This window comes from Leptopilina heterotoma, unplaced genomic scaffold (assembly GCF_015476425.1).
Source record: "Leptopilina heterotoma isolate Lh14 unplaced genomic scaffold, ASM1547642v1 Lhet_45, whole genome shotgun sequence".
NCBI classification, from domain to species: Eukaryota; Metazoa; Arthropoda; class Insecta; order Hymenoptera; family Figitidae; genus Leptopilina; species Leptopilina heterotoma.
Window position 1 is genome coordinate 222,230 of NW_025111086.1, and position 19,604 is coordinate 241,833.

General features: G+C 25.7%; 1 protein-coding gene across 2 annotated transcripts in view; it reads right to left on the reverse strand.

Moving 5' to 3' along the window:
* Positions 1 to 19,604, reverse strand: part of LOC122507153 — a 177,271-nt gene that overhangs the window by 32,681 nt on the left and 124,986 nt on the right. For both annotated transcript variants that reach the window (XR_006302095.1, XM_043619718.1), the window contains exons 7-9: positions 18,343 to 18,579; positions 7,870 to 8,037; positions 1,882 to 2,127 (exon numbers count right to left, since the gene is read on the reverse strand). Coding sequence is in view for 1 of the 2 variants with exons in the window: in XM_043619718.1 (XP_043475653.1) it covers positions 1,882 to 2,127; positions 7,870 to 8,037; positions 18,343 to 18,579 (651 nt within the window). In the remaining variant the exon portion in view is untranslated. The remainder of the gene's footprint in view (positions 1 to 1,881; positions 2,128 to 7,869; positions 8,038 to 18,342; positions 18,580 to 19,604) is intronic.

The window sequence follows — 19,604 nt, forward strand, 5'->3', positions numbered from 1 at the left end:
ATTTTAATTTAATTAATTTAATTAATTTAATTTAATTTAATTTTAATTTAAAATTTTTAATTTTAATTTTTTTTTAAATCAACGAATCAGTAAACTTCTGCTAACAAACAGTAAAATTTGACTAATTGTTCTCAATCACCAAATTCACCGAATAATTAGTCAAATTTCACTGATTTTTAGTAAAATTATTACTGCATTTGCTGGACGACTTTTCGTTATTTTAATAATAACTTTCTACTAATTCAAATTTAGAACTTATTTCTTATTATAAATATTAAAAATATTTTCAATCACTGAAAACAGTGAAATTATTGGCGATTCAAACAGCTAAACTAGCGCCTCCGGTGGCCGAGTTTAAACTAATATATACACGACTCCCTGCATGGTGTTCAATGTAAATATCAACGTTTTTATAGTTTTTCAGTTTTATTTTCACTATTAAATCAAGTTTTTTTTTAATTGTTCTACTTGTTTAAATATTTATTAAATATATTATAATAATTTTGAAAGAGTATCGTTACTCGCGGACAGAAAGAAAAGAAAAAATGGGAACGAAACAAATGTTATTCGCTCTGAATTGAAAAAAAACAGAAAATCTTTATCAGCTTCCAAAAAATGTTGTAAGACGTAAACAGTAGGCTATTGCATTTAAAACAGGAAAAAAATTAACCGACAAAATGAAAGTTTGCAGTACAAATTTTAAATCTAAAGATTACATATCAACTAGAAAGAACATTTTTTGGTTATGGTTTTATATGTTTGACAAAAATTCTAATTTTATATTACTTCTAATTATATATTATTAATTTAATCTCTATAGACATTAAATTAATAATATAAAATTAGAATTTTAGATTATTAGAAATATAATATTATTAATATTAGAATTATTTAATTATTAGAATTAGAGCGGAACATAATAATTGTTTCGATCCCGTTTTTTCTTTTCTTCTGTTCATGAGTAACGATGCTCTTATCCATATTTATTATAATTTATTTAATAAATATTTAAATAAGGTTAACAATTTAGAAAAAAAATTGATTTAATATAATGAAAATAAAACTGAAAAACTTTAAAAATGTTGATATTTACATTGAACACCATGCAGGGAGTCGTGTATATATTAGTTTAAACTCGGCCACCAGATGCGCTAGTTTAGCTGTTTGAATCGCCAATTACTGATTCAAAAATAGTTGAATCTGTTTTTACCGATTGAAGATAAAACAGACTCGACTGTTTGGTTTAGTAATTTTTCACTAGTTTTCAGTGACATAAGATATTTTATAATTTCAGTGAAAATTTTACTGAAGTTCTGACTGACACTCTTCAAACTTCATTACAACAAAATTATTAATTTTTTTTTTTTTTTAGTTTTTCTCAATTATTTTCGACGTAATGAAGACTTTGAGTCTTCATTACATCGAAAATAATTAAGAGAAACTACTTTTAAAAAAATCTGTTGTTTTTAATGAAAGTTGATCCCCTTTGTGAGTTTTCCCTCGGAAAATTACAAACATAACCTAAAATTTTTTAGACACCTTTCTTCAGGGCGCGTCTCTTTCTTCAGTCTCTTATTGTTGCAATATAAGCTATTAAGGGCAGTCATTAGTCTACATATTGATTCTTGTATCAAGAGAAGAAAGAAATCTAAATCTAAATTAACCTAAAAAGAACTAAATGAACTCTATAAAAAAATGACCAAAAACTATCGATCCTATTAAACGAAAAATTCGTCAGTATTAAAGTAACCAAAAGCAATTCGTTTCATATAGACAAATTATAGGAAAAACCTCGAGGAAAAAACTTGAATTTCTCCATCAGCATCAGGTAAAAGTGCAATAGAAGATAAAAAAAAAAAAATGGTTTCCCCGTAGACTCACCTGCGGCAGCGGCAGCAGCAGCGGCGGCGGCTGGATATTGCCAAAGCGTTGGGGGCCAGGAAGCGGTAGTCGCCGCTGCTGCACCAATGCTTCCCAAGTTGGAATTCAGGCTGGAGCTGAGGGCGGCGTTCAAAGAGGGCGGTAATCCGCCTCCAGAGGGAATAGCCAAGTGGGAGGTACGATCCTCCCCTCCAGGGCCGCAATGCACCAACGTTGTTCCTCCCATTGCCATGGCCGTGGTTGAACCTGCAAAATTCCCCTCACTTTTAGTTTACTTCAAACCTCTTTTCTCCTTCAATTTCTATCCCCACCTCTGCTTAACATCAAAACACTCAACTATATATACTCCCCCTCCAACCCCTATTTTACTCCCATTTCACCTCCCCTACTCCTACTATACTCCTCTTTCACGTCAAACCCCACACATAGCAGAACCACTCTCTCTCTCTCTCTCTTTCTTCACTGTCCTCCTACTCCTCGTTTCCCCTCAACATCTCCTGGAGAATCGAGTCTCCTTTCGACCATTACACTCTTATACGAGTTTCACATGCTGATCCTAAATCTTCCCAAATCAGATTGTTAGAACCAGATAATCAGGGTCGGATTGGAAATTAAAAAAGGTTTCCGAAAAAGAGATATGGTGAAATTTTCACTGAATACTAATCTAAAAGTTCTGTTTGTGCTCAATTTGTGCGTTTTGCTGATTCTTAATCTCTTTAATTGCATCGGGGAAATTTGTACTGAATACCAATCAGTGACCTCGTCAGTGACTCACTTTTAGCTAACTAAGTCATTTTTACTGCGAATTAGTGATTTTTGACTAGGTTGATAGACATAGCTATAAATGAGTACTGATTCGTATATATACAGTTAGATTTTCCTGATTCAATTTAGTTTATGACCATCCAGCTTTGCCTTACAAGTATACCGATTTATCAGGATAGATCTTATCTATACTAAAATTTTGCTTTAAAAGTTACCAGAAATGCTTTACTATAAAAGTATATTATATATAGTAAAAGCTATACTTTATATTTTTTCCGTGTCCTCCTTTCTTTAATTTTTAAGCTATTTTTCATGTAGTTTTACCCATTTTTACAAAATCTACTGCAAAAAGAAAGCATTTTTGTTAGTGGCAATCCTGTGACCATCAGGGAAGAAACAAATTTTGAAAACCGTTTACACTGTTAAAAATCAGACCCCAACTTACCTCTGGGCAAAAAAACTGCATGTTCGTTCCAAAAATGTTCTTAAAACCGTTTTTGGAACATTTCATGTCCGCATCAAATAATGTTCCAAAAAGATTTAAAAAACACAGATGTTGAAATAATGTTCCAGAACATTATTTGGCGGACATAAAACATTCTAACAATGTTTTAAGATAATATTTTTCGAACGAACATGGTTTTTTACTCAGATGGTTTACACCAAAAAGATTGAAAAGACATTATTTCAATTTCGCAAAGTGTGTGAATATTTGCATTTCATTGTATTAAAGTTTTTAATCGATCCAATCAAACGAAAGTATATTCACACTTTGCGAGATTGAAACAACATCATAATTTTTTTGGAGTCCAATTTTTAACAATGTTCATCTTCAAATTAAAATTATTGAAAAGTATAACCTATTTTTGAGCTTAAAAGTATAGATTTAATCAAAAGTTTATAACTTACAATCAAAAAGTATAGAAGACTGCGATACTAAAGGTTAAGATCAGGTAAAGGTTAAGAAAAGGTTAAATTTCAAATACTCTGAAGGTTGAAATTCAGTTAAAAGTGGTTTTAATGTAAAAGGTTTTAATCAAAAGTAGACTGATAGCATGAGATTTACTTTTTTATGTGGTCATCTTATTAATTTTAATCAGTGGAATTTTCACTGCATAGTATAACTGCGGTTATACCTTTGGATATGTTCAATAATTATTCTCTCTAAATCTGAATCAGTTATTTAATTTTAAATAATTGAATGTATATATATGCTTTCAAATCAGTTAAAATTTACGGATTTATCCATAAAAGAAATATTATATTTTCTATACTGATTAACCACTAAAATTTAACTGATTTAGATAAGTTAACACTTTCACTGATTCATATTTATAAGTATATACATATGGTTTTAGGTGCCCTATCATTTATTGACTATACCAAAAAGTATGATTAAAAGAATGATAAAAATAGTTGGTGCAATCCGAATTTGTAGTTGTCTAATTAAGCCTAATTTTGACTAAAATATCTTACATTAGTGAAAATATTTCCTAAATTTCTGATTAGTAAACTGATTTTAAGATCTCAAATTGTCTAATTTTTAATTTAAAACCCAAAAATGAGTTGAATTTAAGAAAAAACACGTTAGAGGCGTAAGTATACTTTATTCTTAGAGTGAAAGTAATGAAAAGTTACAAATTAATCTCTTCTTGTTGCATTTACGTTAAATAAAAGTTCTTTCGAAAATACGCACTTAATAGAAAACATCTTTTTTGGCGCAGTAAAACCATTCTTTATTTTTACAATTACAACTTCAACCAGAAAATAGGTTAACATTTGAAAATTTGCTTTAGATCGGTATGTATGTGTGTCAACCTATATATATTTTATGATTGGTGTGCAACCGCACAGAATGTTTCTATCAACAAGAGAAATAATAAATACGTCGCAGCTATATGTAGAGAAATGGATATGCACGCGGTAACTATATAAAATTTATGAGACATATCTACAGCAACTATATATATATATGTTCAAAATGTTTGTTACAACCATATGCTGTTTTGAAAAAACAAAGTCCGAAACCGTTTATATCTATTAAAACCGCAGTATATGATTGAAAAGTAGATATTTTAAAGCTAAAAACTAGTCTAAACTCTATTCTTTGACCTTAAATCGCACATATACTTTGATTAAAATTGGCTAAAATTCAGTCCAAATTGGTCCTAAACTTTCTTCCTGGTAAACGGTTTTAGTCAAACATGGACTGAAGTCGAAGATTTATACAGTACAGAATTAAAGAATAAAAATATTTATTTTAAAAGTTTTGTTTGTTACTTTCAGCTGATACAAAGGATTTAAAGTTCTACGAAGTTGTATATGAATATATCTATATAATTATATAGGAGATACTAAATCCGAATGCAGATATTACTTCCGTATGATAGATAATTTGATTATAATTTTAAGATAAAGTTGAATATCAATTTTTCTCAGTTACAATGATTGCATGGCAAAGACGAACAAAGTAACCTTTACTATATTAAACGTATATCAACTTTATACACATAGTACGTATATTAGAACTCCTCCGCACTTAAGCTTTTCCTCTCTCCAAATTGTATTTGGAGTTTCACGTTTCATGTCAAATTTTCAGAATTCAGCACAAAAACAAGAACAATTCTCTTCGCAGGTAGTGAAAATTCCGTAGAATATCTAAACTGACATTTGCATTATAAAAAGAAGGCGCATCTTATTTTAAAATACTTTGGTATAGTCTCTCAAATAGTCTCTTAAATATATTTAAGAGACTATTTGAGAGACTATAGTCACTTAAACAACTTTAAGTTGCTTTCACAAAGTTATCAAAAGCATAATCTTAAAAGATGAAAAGATGCAAGATGGAAAAATAAGATATTTTAGTTTAAGAAGCAACTATACTATGTATTCAAAGATGCTTATTATTTTAACAGTATTATAAACACCGTTAACTTAAATTTAAAAGTATCAAATTGCAACAAATTGATACCAAAAATGTGGATCAAATACAAAAATTATTCTAAATTTTTGGCATCAATTTGATCCGCACTTTAGTATCAAATTGATACTCTCAAGAAAACTATATAAAAATGTCAGAAAGTATCAAAATTCAGTTCTAAAGCACGTAGTATAATACTAATTGTGCGACTATATTAGTAATCATATATATGGATCGGTATCATGCACTTAAAACTTAAACCCGAAAATTAGATTTTGGAAAATCAGATTCAGATTTACAGAGAGAGTCTATATTAGCGGTTAATAACTCCACACTAGTTTCCTGTTAAATATAACCAAGTTTCAGTGTGTGTGAAAATTTTACTCAAGTGCGAATCAAAGTTTAATAAATCGACCTCGGAAAGCAATATGAATACATTCGCGCATATATATATCTATATAGAGAGAAACAGAGAGAGAGAGAGAACTATTATATATAGTATATTTAAACCCGTTAGAGTTCGAAATGATATTCTCCCGATATATTCTCATTCTCGAGAGGTAACATTACCTTTGTAATAAACTCTAGCGAATCATTACTCTCACTTTCACGAACAAACCACTACAAAGCTTGGTATACACGATGCATAATACGTCCATTTAACGACTACCCGATGACCCTTCCCTCTCTCCTCGACCTGCTAGCGTGCCTAACCCAACCATTCTTTTCTAACAATCTTCATATACATGTACATATACAGCAACAGAAACGTATGTCTACATACGAGTACATCAACCTTTTTTCAACTTGGAAAAACACTTTGCGTCTTTGTCATTGTTAATTGAAGTATTTACTTCTCCACTCCCTATATACATATACAGAACATTATATGTGATTAATTGTGTCAAGTTTTTTCACTAATGAAATTGTTTCGTCGAAAAAATTTGTCCTTTTCAAATGTGTTTGCATATTTCTTTTATATACTGTATGTTATAAACCAAACGCAGTAGTTTTAGGATCTAATATCAAATTCTTAGGTTAAAATCAAATTCTTATTATAAAAAGTAGTTCTAATTTTTAAATTTTTAAAATAGAAACAAGAATAACATCTTCCACAGTAGTATTATTTTTGGAACAATCGATTCTCTTTTCTCTTTATAAATTTTGTGTGGACGGTATACTTGGATTTTTCATAGTAAATTTTTTTTTCAGTGTACCATCTGTTATTCCCAATTACGTAACATGGGAAACGATCATAATAAAAATATGCACATCTACAAAGAACATCCAAATAGAAAACATATCATACAGAAACCATACCGGAAATCCGTACCAAAAATTTGCAACTCCCAAGGTTGTAGGCAAAACTGAATAAATTTCATGTTCGAAATCTGGAGAACATATTGGGAAATATTTTTTTTTTTTTTGACATCTGGTATATATTATAATAATTCTGAGAAGAGTTTAAATCTCCTGGTTTATGGTTGGGCCCAGAGGATATACATCTCTATAGGAGAAAAAGAGTGCGAGATGAAAAAAAGGACGAGAGTCGCAGTGGGATATCAAAAACCGAAAAACGAAAAGCGAGAGAAAGAAGAAGAAAAAAAAGTGAAACTAGAAGCTATAAGAAGCCATAATGTTACTGCATCATCTAACGTTACCGACAACTATATTAGATTTTAGATCCGCTTCGTTATTATATACCCATGATGAATTCTCAGGGTCGACTACATTCACGAGGCGCATTTATATTATTTGTACTAAGGATAATATACTTATAGCCCTCTAATAGCATCACATATGTCAACGTATAACATATGTATAAACATTTTTAATATTCAAAATTTAATATCTTTATTTCAAGGATATCAATATCATCTTTCAATCCGTATATATAATAGACTATTTTTTTTTTTGACTATTTTGTCAAACTTTTCAAGAATTAGAAAAACGATTCGCCACTTGATACTTGTAACTATAATTTGTAAATTGTTTACAGACTATAATTGTTTTCTGATTTCGAAATCCAAAATACGCATAGCAGTAAACCAAAGACGATTCTCATCCGTTTGATATACCGAAGGTTTCTGTTCGTACTTAACCCAAATGCGAAGAGCTTATATTAAGAAAATAAAAGATTATAACGCATAAAACTCATGAATAAAGATAATGATGAAACCTAGATCCGCTTATTTTATTTTAATACTTTTTTCCCATAAAGACGCGCGTATATAATTAAGCAGAGGATTAAAAATTAAAAACTAATTTAGAATATGGCATATATGTATAAATTTATGACTTACCAAAATTGTCGGGTTGAAAGTGATGATAACTCGCGTGATGAGAAGTATGATGACTCAGAGAGACGTTACGCACTGATGACGAGGACGTTTCCTGATGCTGCAGTCTTTGTCTTGCTAGTGCAATACCAACAGGTATACCACCTGCTCCTATGTTCGAGAGTACTATTCCTGAAACAAGAGAAAAAAACTAAATTCAACAAAGGAACAAAATTATTTGACATTTGGTATACTCGCTTTTCTATTATAGAATTATTAAACACATTAGGTTCAACTCATCTGAAGTCTGAATAAAGGAAACTAAGGAGCAACAGATTTTTAGGTTACGAAGCTGAGCATCGACGATAGTTTCAGGAACTTACGTTCCTGCGAAACTAGCGTCGATGCTCAGCGTCAAAAACATTAGTTATTTAAAGTTTGGCAGCAAACGAACCTTAAGAATAAGGTCCTCTTTCTACCCTATGCGTTGCACTTATGAAACTAAGGATTAACTTAAAATTATTAATATTTTCTCAGTCAATTTCTAGTGAACATAAAATTCTAAATCTAAATTCGAACCAAAAACAAAGGGCCAGTTTCACCAACACCGATTTGTTAATCAATGCTTAAATCCTTAACCGACCAATCATGAGCGGTTAAATTTAAACATTGATTAACTTTTATGGAGTTGCTGAAACTGACCCTAAATTCAAAGTTTCCTTACATAAGTAATCGGTTCGAATTTAAAGCTTTCATTAAGCGCAGTGAATAGGTCCTAAATTTTTTCCCGCAGTTTCCCTCGATGTTGACTTATAGAGAACGAGGAGAAAACACCTAAAATACTCACGAAATGAATAGCGTCTTAATGTCGGGGTCTAAAAGCTCCTTCATTTTTTATTCCTCCCTCCTCTCTTGAATTCTATATACGATTCCATTGCTGACTCTCTCTTTTTTTTTGGTTCAAAGGCAGACCCTATGATATGCATTTAAAATGCATTTGACTTGAACATATTGTATATAATGCAGCATGAGAGATTAGACTTAGGGTCGAGACTTTTTTAAACCACGCCTCATATTTGCGTCGCCATGCGTGCCACGCACCTCCTACTTAACGAATGATCGTTCTTTATTCCCTTTTTCTTTCTATCACGCGCGTTACACAAACACATTTCTTTCACACGGACGCATAAATACAAATACGTTTCCCTCGATTTTTTTTCTTTTTTTTTTTTGCCTTTTATGGCTTTATACACGGAATATATATATATGTTGTGGCTGTGCAGCCCTCTCAATAATCTCGAGGACTTCCCTAAATTTACAAAAGTACCACTTGCCAATATTCCAGAGAAGTGTACATGTGCAGAATTTTTACGGAGCAATTAAAAATTCAGATTGTGCGCGCTTTTGGAAATTTTTTTACGACGATGAATTCGTGATTTTTTTATACATTTTTGGCTCCAAATTGAAGATTTAATAAAAGTAGTTCGATTAGTCGGAAAATTATATAATTTACATCCTTTTCCAAAAAACTGGCCGAAATTGTGAAGTAGGCTACAAATCTTAATTCTAACAATGATTTTCGATTCACAATTGTACAACATTGAGTCACTATATTTCAGGCATCGCACTCATCTACTAAAACCTACTATTTACTACTTTTTTACGTTATGCTACTATTTGGGTATACCTTTTTTTAGATTTCAGTCAGTAAGAGCTATACTATTTCTGTTGTTTTTAGAATTTCCACTACTTTAAATTCGCTAATAATAGAAATAAAAAAACTATTCTCAAAAATTATAATCAAATTCCTTAAAACGATTCAATTATTTAAAAAAAAAATATTCAAAAGAATATAATTGAAAAGAAGAAGAGGAATTTCGCAAAATAATTCAATTATTTAAAAAAAATTCATTAAATTCATCAAAAATTCAATTATTTTCATAAATAATAAAATTTCCACGGGAATTCAATTAATTTAGAATGGCATTTTTAGAAAAATTTCGAAAAAAATCAATTTTTAACAAAATGTTTTTTTAAAATTCTTTAGAAAAATTCAATTATTAAAAAAATATATAAATTTTTTACAAGAATTCAATTATTTACAAATATTTTAATAAAAATTGTTCAAAAGAAATCAATTATTTTAAATATAGGTACAATTTTAATTAAATTTTTTTTTAATTAATTAATCTTTTACATTTTAATTAAATTTTTTTCCAGGAATTTAATTATTTACATAAATAGTTCTTCGAAAGAATTCAATTATATGTCGATAAATAACAAAATTACTCCTGAAAATTCAATTATTTTGAGGTATTTTAATAAAATTCTTGGCAAAATTCAATTATTTTCATAAATAACAATATTCATCACAAGAATTCAATTATTATTTAAAGTAATAGATTTCTTCTTGGAAATTCAATTATTTTCATAAATAATAAACTGCTTTTTAAGAATTCAATTATTTTCAAAAAAATTTAATAAAATACCATACATTCGATCAATATTGTCAAAAATTTTAATAAAATTCTTTGTAAAATTGAATTAATTTTAAAAACTTTTCGCAATTCAATTATTTTTAATATCTAATATTTTCCTTAAATTTACACACAGAATTCAATATTATTTAAAAATTGTTTTGTAAAAATCTTCGTAAGAATTCAATTATATTTTCATAAATAATAAAAATTTCTCATTAATTCAATTATTTAAATTAGAATTTGCATAGAATTAGTCGAAAGAAATCAATAATTCAATTATTTTCACTAATAATAACATTTTTCATGGAAATTCAATTTTTAAAAAAAAATTTTTGATAAAATTCTAAGCAAGAATTTAATTATTTTCATAAATAATAAAACTCATTTCAATTATTCTTAATACTATTTTAATTACAATCGAAAAATTTAATTTTTAAAAATAAAATTTTTCACAAGAATTCAATTATTTAAAATAAAATTTTCATAAAATTTATATTTCGAAAAAATTAATTATTTAAAATAATGTTCATAAAATTCTTATGAAAAATTCAATTATTTTCCAAAATAACAACATTTTTCACAGAAATTCAATTCTTATTAAACATTTTTAATAAATTTTTTCGTAATATTACAATTATTTTCATAAATAATAAAATTCTTCTCAGGAATTCAATTATTTTTAAAAATTTTAATAAAATTCTTAGCAACTATTCAATTATTTTCATAAATAATAAAAATCATCTCAGGATTTCAATTATTTCTAATGCAATTTTACAGGAATTGATCGAAAAATGTTATTATTCTTAAAAATTTTATTTCAATTTCTCAAAAAAATTAATTATTTAAAAAAATATTTTTTTAAAATTCTTTGGAAGAATTTAATTATTAAAAAAATATAGAAACTTTTCACAGGAATTCAATTATTTTCAAATATTTTAATAAAATTGTTCAAAAGAAATCAATTATTTTAAATAGGTACAATTTTAATTAAATTTTTTTTAAATTAATTAATCTTTTAGGTTTTAATTAAATTTTCTTCCAGGAATATTCAATTATGTACATAAATAATTCTTCGAAAAATTCAATTATGACGATAAATAACAAAATATTACTCCTGAAAATTCAATTAACAACAATATCAACAATATTCATCACAAGAATTCAATTATTTTTTTAAGTAATAAATTTCTTCTGGGAAATTCAATTATTTTCATAAAATAATAAAATGCTTTTTAGAAATTCAATTATTTTCAAAAAAAATTTAATAAAATACCACACATTCGATCAATAATTATTGTCAAAAATTTTAATAAAATTTTTTGTAAAATTGAATTATTTTTAAAAACTTTTTGCAATTCAATGATTTTCAATATCTACTATTTTAATAAAATTTCCACACAGAATTCAATTATTTAAAAAAATTTTTGTAAATATCTTCGTAAGAATAATTCAACTCTTTTCATGAATAATAAAAATTTCTCAGGAATTTAATTACTTATATTAGAATTTGCATAAAATTAGTCGAAAGAAATCAATTATTTAAAAATTTTTATGAAATTCTTTGCAAGAATTAAATTATTTTTATAAATATTTAAAATCTTTCGTGAATATAATAAAATTCGTTGCAGGAATTCAATTTATTAGCATCAGGATAAGAAGGAAGTAAATATTTTTCAAGAAAATTAGGAAAAAGTCATGAAAATAAAATATAGAATGGAATTGTTTAGTTTTGTGAAGTGTGTCTAAAACGAGTTTTTTCGGTCATCAAGTTTAATGTTTTGATAGCTACTTTTTTACTGATTTTTTTTTTTAGTTTGAAAGGTACTTTTTGCTACTTTTTTAAAATTAATTATCGAGTGCGAAGTCTGCTATTGTGTATTATACAATATAGTGAAAATAGTGATTTATAACATCAATAAAGAAATATTTTCTGGTTTCGCGACCCAAAGATTGACTTCAAGCTATACTCTTATTTAATCTTTTCAAGTTTCGAACCCAATTTTACCTAATAAGTTTATAATGCACTCTATACTAACGAACAGACATACAAGAAATCAACAGGTTGCAGAGTAGCATCTCCACAATTAATTTCCTCATTTTTGCAATATTAATTTGTGCTTTACAATTTCTTAATAAATAATTAATTATTAGAGGGGAAAAAATCTAAACCAACACTCCTCATCATCGTTTTCGCGGTGACGATTTTTTCCGCACTTCTTCTTTCTTCAAACGACGTGTGCAGCAAAAGCAATAGCAAAAGCAAGCAAAAGTCGATTAAAATAAAAGTCTCTCGCAAAAAGTGATGTGAAGATTGGTGCGAATACACATATATATATGTATACATAATGGTGTATATACACGTATACCATAGTGAATATAATGATGTACCTACAGGAGTATTATACGCGCACTCAAGAACCCCCCAAAGTCTTTTTTTTATGGTAACGAGGGGTTCTTCGTCGAATGAAATCTCTCATTGGTCCACCGCAACGAGACGTTTCTATATACGCCCTCCTCACTCATATTCCTTTCCCTTTTTTTTCCTACCCTCATGTTTGATTTTTTACATTGCACTAGACTTCACTTTTATATCGTAAAACTGCCTTTCACAACTATTAAACATCTTTACGCCACGGATATCAAGGAGAATGGACGAATTTCCCTTTTTTTTTCTTTGCAAAATATGTACACTCTTCCAAGAAAGAGGAACAATAGAGTGAAAAAAAATTGTCTGTAGATTTTTTTTGTCTTATTTTTTTGCATTCAATTTGTCTCAATTAAAAATTATTATTTCGTTTTGATTCAAGAATCAAGATACATTATTAATTTTCCAACGATTCACTTTCAAAAATTTAATTATGTCTGTTAAAGAATTCTAAGTTATAAATTCCAGAATTCTAATTAAATGAAAAAATACAAAAATTCTATTTGTTATAACCAAAATTCTAATAAATTTAACAAGAATGCTAATTAATATAAAAGTAGACTTCTAATTCATTTAATTACAATTAGCAACAAATCGCGCGGCTAACTTCTTACTACCTTTTTTAAATAAAATTATCAATTTTAAAAATAATAAAATTTTCTAATTTTCTAATTTAAATTTTTGTTGAAAATACTAAAAAAAATTCAATTTTGTAGAATTTAAAAATAATTGCAAAAATTCTTTAAAAAAAAAATGAAATTCAACTATGTTCAAATCTTGAAAAAAATTATTCTCGTAAAAATCCCAATTATCTTTATAAATAACAAAATTCTTCTCCAAAGTTCAATTACTTATTTTCAGAAATTTTTCTAATTTTAATGATTTCCAATATCTACGATTTTAATAAAATATTTCCCAAAACAAATTCAATTATTTAAAAAAAATTGTATTTTGAAATTTTAGAAAATATCAATTTTGAATGAATGAATTAAATAATAAAAATTTCAGAGGAAATCTATTATTTACAAATTTTTTATAAATTTCTTCGCAATAATTCAATTATTTTCATGAAGAATAACATTTTTTTAACCAGGAATTCAATTATTTTCATAAATAATAAAAATCATCGCAGAATTTCATATTTAATTTTAAATTTTTTTTTTTTTTGTACAATGTTAATGGAATTTCTCGAAAAATGTAATTTATTCTTAAAATTTTTATTAAAAATTAATTTTCAAAGATTTTAATGAAATAATTTTTAACAATTCAATTTTTTCCTCAAAATAATTTGAATTAAATTCTTCGTAGAATTAAATTAATTTCAATAATATCAAAATTCAATTATTTTTAATATCTACTATTTCAATAAAAATTCACAAAAGAATTCAATTATTTAAAAAGAAATATATTATTAAAATTCATCGCAAGAATTAAAGTATTTTTCATAAATAATAAAATTCTTCTCAGGTATTCAATTATTTTCAATACAATATTATTAAAAAATTCAATTGTATTCAATAAATTAAAGAAATTTTTCAAAAAAAATTCAATTATTTTCCAAAAATTTTTAATAAAATTCAAGAATTAAATGCTTAATTTCAATTATTAAGAAAGAGGATTATTATAAAAACTTGAAAGAAATTATTCATATAGAATTCAATTACTTTGAAAACTTGTAATTAAAATGATTAAAGAAAGTCCATTATTTTAAAGAAACTCAAAGAAATTCTTCAAAAGAATTTAATTAACATTATGTAAAATTTTAATAAAATTCTTCCTAAATTCAATTATTTTCATAAACAATAAAATTCTTCAAAGAAATTCAATTAGTATCAAATATTTTGATAAAATTCTTCGCAAGAATTCAATGATTTGCAATTTTTTTCGCAATAATTCACTTTTTTTCATAAACAATAAAATTCTTCGAAGAAATTCAATTATTATCAAATTTATTGATAAAATTCTTTGCAAGAATTCAATCATTTGCAAATGTTTTATAAATTTTTTCGCAATAATTCAATTATTTAACAAAAAAATTAATAAAAGTTCTTTATAAGAATTCAATTATTTTTGAAAATTTTAATAAAATTCGTTGCAAAAATTCAATTATTTTAAAAAAATTTTGATAAAATTCTTCGAATCGATTCAATTATTTTAAAAAATTCTTGGCAAAAATTTCAATTATTTTCAAAAATTTTCCTCAATTCAATGATTTTTATAATATCTACTAAAATTTTTCAAAAGAATTCAATTATAAAAAATTTTATTGAAATTCTGCTCAAATATTTAATTATATTCATATAAAATAATTAAAATTTCACAAGGAATTCAATTATTTTCATAAATAATAAAATTTTTTACAGGAATTCAATTATTATTTTCATATAAAATAATTTAAAATTCTAGAAAATAATAATTTAATTAAAATGATGAAAATAATTTTGATGAATAAGTTATACAGTAACAATATTCTTAAAATGTAAAATAATGATTTTATCTCTCGGTCATCTTTAATTTATTAGATTTGAATTTTTGAATGTCTTAATTCCTGTGGAAAATCCTGTTCCAAAGATAAGATTAAAATATAAATTGTGCAAATATTTTTCTTCTTTTTCTAAAGCAAAATAATAATTTTCATAAAAAAATTGATTAATTTAAATCAAAATTCTAATTATTTTAGGTTAACTTAACTAATGTAATGAAAAATTATACCCAAAGAAGAATTTGTTTTCATTCCTATTTATAAAAGTTAATATTTCGAAAACTAACAAAATTTTCAGCACTGCAACGATTTTTCGAAACATATAATATATTTTTAACGCACACCAGTTAATTAAGACATAAAAAATAATAAATTGTGTAAATAATACACTTTTCAAGGGAAACTATTTTTGTGTATATAAATTCGAGCAAAGTGTATTTTCGTGGAATATTTAACCCTATATATCCAGACTAAGAAATCATTCCTTGGAGCCGCCGCGTTGGCAAGAGTTTGTGCCTTTGCCGATGAAAAATTCGACTCGCGTTGGCAGCAACTGGCCATTTGCAACATGCTTCCTTGCTCTGAAAGCGACTTTCAACTTTATGTACACACGCCAGCAATTGCAACGTCTCGCAAATGAATTTCACTGTTCAACATCTTTTAAGTTCAAAATAAAAAAAAAAAAATAAGCAAAAAAAGAAAACTTGTATTCAAAACATATTTGACTTTGACAACTTATTCATTCCCTTATTTCTCTTCTCTAATTCATCACATTTTTTTCCAATTTTTCTAAATTACAAAAAATATTTTTCAATTATTATCAAATATTTTCAAGTATTTTTTATTTCAAATTTTAACTACTTTCTACTCTTTAAATTTAAATTAGTGACTGACTTTTTGCTTTTCAATTAGTAAATTTGACTAGTAAATTTTGTCATTTCTACTAATTTAGAATTATTAGAATTAGTAAATTTTACTAATAAATAGTACTTTCTACTCACTTAGAATTAGTAAATTTTACTAATAAATAGTTTTTTCCTAGTTTATTAGTAAACTTTACTAATTCTAAGTGAGTAGAAATTACTATTTATTAGGAGAATTTACTAATATTCTAATAAATTAGTAGAAAAAATTTTATTATTTATAAAAATAATTGAATTATTGCGAAGAAATTCATAAAAAAATTTATAAATAATTGAATACCAGGGGAATTTTTATTATTTCTGAAAATAATTGAATTATTGCGAAGAAATTTGTTAAATTTTTTTTTAATAATTGGATTCTTTTGGAAAATTTTATTAAAATAGTAGGTATTAAAAATCATTGAATTTAGGAAAATTTTCGAAAATAATTGAAATGTTACCTAGAATTTTATCAAAATTTTGGAAAACAATTGAATTTCAGAGAATAATAATTCATTATTTAATTATTTATAAAGATAATTGAAATTTTGACGATATAATTTTAAAACAATTTTGAAACTTAATTGATTTTTTGTGAAAAATTTTATTACTTTTGAAAATAATTGAATTTTTGGAATTATTCTTAACTCCTCCAAAATTCAATTTTTTAATAGTTATTTTAACTAAATTTCTTCTACAAATCCATTATTTTTATAATAATTATTATTAAAAAACAAAAAAGTTAACTAATTTTAGAAGAAGTTGAATTATTAAAATTTTATCTAAAATCTAAGTTATTCTCTCTAAATTTAAATTAGTAAAAATGTTTACTAATTTGTATTAGTGACTGACTTTTTGCTTTTGAATTAGTAAATTTTAATAATAAATAGTAATTTCTACTAATTTAGAATTAGAAAAATTAGTAAATTTTAATAATAAATAGTAATGTCTACTATTTTATTAGTAAAATTTACTAATTGTACTAATAAATTAGTAGAAATTAATATTTATTAGGAGAATTTTATAATATTTCAGTAAATTAGTTGAAATTAATATTTATTAGTAAAATTTAATAATTCCACTAATAAATTAGTAGAAATTAATATTTATTGGTAAAATTTACTAATTCTACTAATTAATCAGTAGAAATTAATATTTATTATAGTAAAAGTTACTAATTTAAATTTAGACAGTGATTTAGTGTCATACTTTTTGCTTTTAAATTAGTAAATTTTACTAAAAAAAGTACTAATTTCATCTATGTAATTTATGAGTAGAATATTTTTTATTAATAGAAAATAGAATTAGCAAAATTTAAATTAAGATTTAGAAATTAGAAATACTAAATTTTACTAATAAATAGTAATTTCTACTAGTTTATTAGTAAAAGTTAATAATTCAAAAGCAAAAAGTCAGTCAAGAATTCAAATTAGGAAACATTTTTACTAATTCAAATTTAGAGAGTAAATTTCTATTATAGTAAAAAGTCGTCCATTAAATAAAATTATTAAAAAATATTAACTAATCAATTAATTTAAACTACTCTTTAGATTTGAGTTATAGTAAAAAGTCCCCCACTAAATAAAATTAATAAAAATTCTAACTGACTTTTAGTTAAATTTTACTGTTTCATTTAGTACTGTCAAATTTTTGACTGAAACTTTTGTGGAAAATTACTAACAATTAGATAAATTAGTAAAAAGTTGCCCACTAAGTAAAATTAATAAAAATTTTAACTAACTTTTAGTTAAATTTTACTATTTCATTTAACACTTTCAAATTTTTTTTACTGAAACTTTAGTGAAAAATAACTGACAATTAGTAAAAATTAATACTAATTTAAATTAGGGGACAACTTTTCACTGATTCAACTCAGTGTGTATAAACTTTTTGACCGACAAAAATTGATTCTATTTATTTCTTTTTTAAATAAAAAAAAAAGATTATTATTACCTCAACTTCGAAATAAATTATCGCAAATAAAAATATAGATACCTACATTTTTTATTTTAAAAAAAAATTAAAAAAAAAAAAATTTTTTTTTTATTAAAATAAAAAATGTAGGTACCTATATTTTTGGTACATATTTTCCGCAAAAAATATTGTCATTCTACCATGAATACCGCAAAATTAGCGATTAAAAAATAAATCTAAATGTCAAAAATTACAACAAAAAAAAAAAGTAAATGTATTTCTTTTGTCACTCACCATTTTCAGACTTTGGTGGCACAGGTTCAATTTTCACAGCCGTCGTTGTTGCATGAAGCGAAGTCGATACCTCGGCAACTTGACAAGGAACGGAAGCCAGTGGTTCCCTTTTGACTAAACTGCTCAAATTGGAACTATCAGTGACATTTATAGACGAGACGTCCTGTCCATTCCACGATGAGACAACTGGCAAGGTTCTACTGCATCCCGCGTCCGAATGGACAATTTTTGTCTTTCCTGCAACAAAAATATCCCACAATCTTCAAATTAATTGCTTCTTTATTAACTTTTTTTTTATTTCCCAATCAACTAAAAAAAGTCTTAACAGGTAAAATAATTTTTTCCCTTTTTGTCGAAAAAAGCAGTTAATTAAATTTGAATTTATTTTAGAAATTTTAGAATTATTTTTAGAATTAATAAATAGTGGAATTTAACGATCACTCCGAGTTCCTTGACTCGGAGTTAAATTTCTCGGATCGTTAAATTTCACTATTTATTAAAATACGACTGAGTGATAGAATCATCTCTACTCTTATTTTTAGAATTATTTTTAGAATTAATTAGAATTAATTAGAATTATTTAGAATTATTTATAATTATTTTTGGTTATGTTGCGAGTACGTAAGAGAAGCGCATGCGCCGGAGTGGGGATAATGGGAGTGAGAGAGATGTCGCGGTTTTTCTCTCTCACTCTCATTTGTTGCCAAATCCAGCGCATGCGCTCTCAGCCTCTTCTAAGCCAATCTTGCCCGCTTCTTGTATTTTTTTCTTCTTAATTGAAAAAAACAACAGAGTAACTTTTACTATTTATGAAATAAAATCTAAATTCTGAAAATTAAATAATTTTAAATAAATAAATTTAAATGAATAATTTAAATAATAATTTAAATTAATTAAATAAATTCTAAATTCTGCCCATTTCTATACTTTCTGTCGATTTTTACTATTGTCGAAGGAAATTTTCCCAGCGTTCGAAGTAAGTTTTACTAAAATTAAAATTTACTTATTCGGCATTAGTAAAATTTATACTTCTGCAAATTTCGAAGCAAATTTCGGTAAATCTTTCGAAGGAAAGTTCGAAGTAGTAATAAATACTTCGTAAATACTAAAATTTACTCAAGGAACAGTAAAAATTATCAGATTCGTTAACCACTAAAAATTAACTATAACCACCGCAATTTAAAAGTACAAGTCGAGGTAAAATTTGCAAATATAGTCCGCAGCAGCAAAATACCAACAGCCTCTAACAATTTTACGCTCAT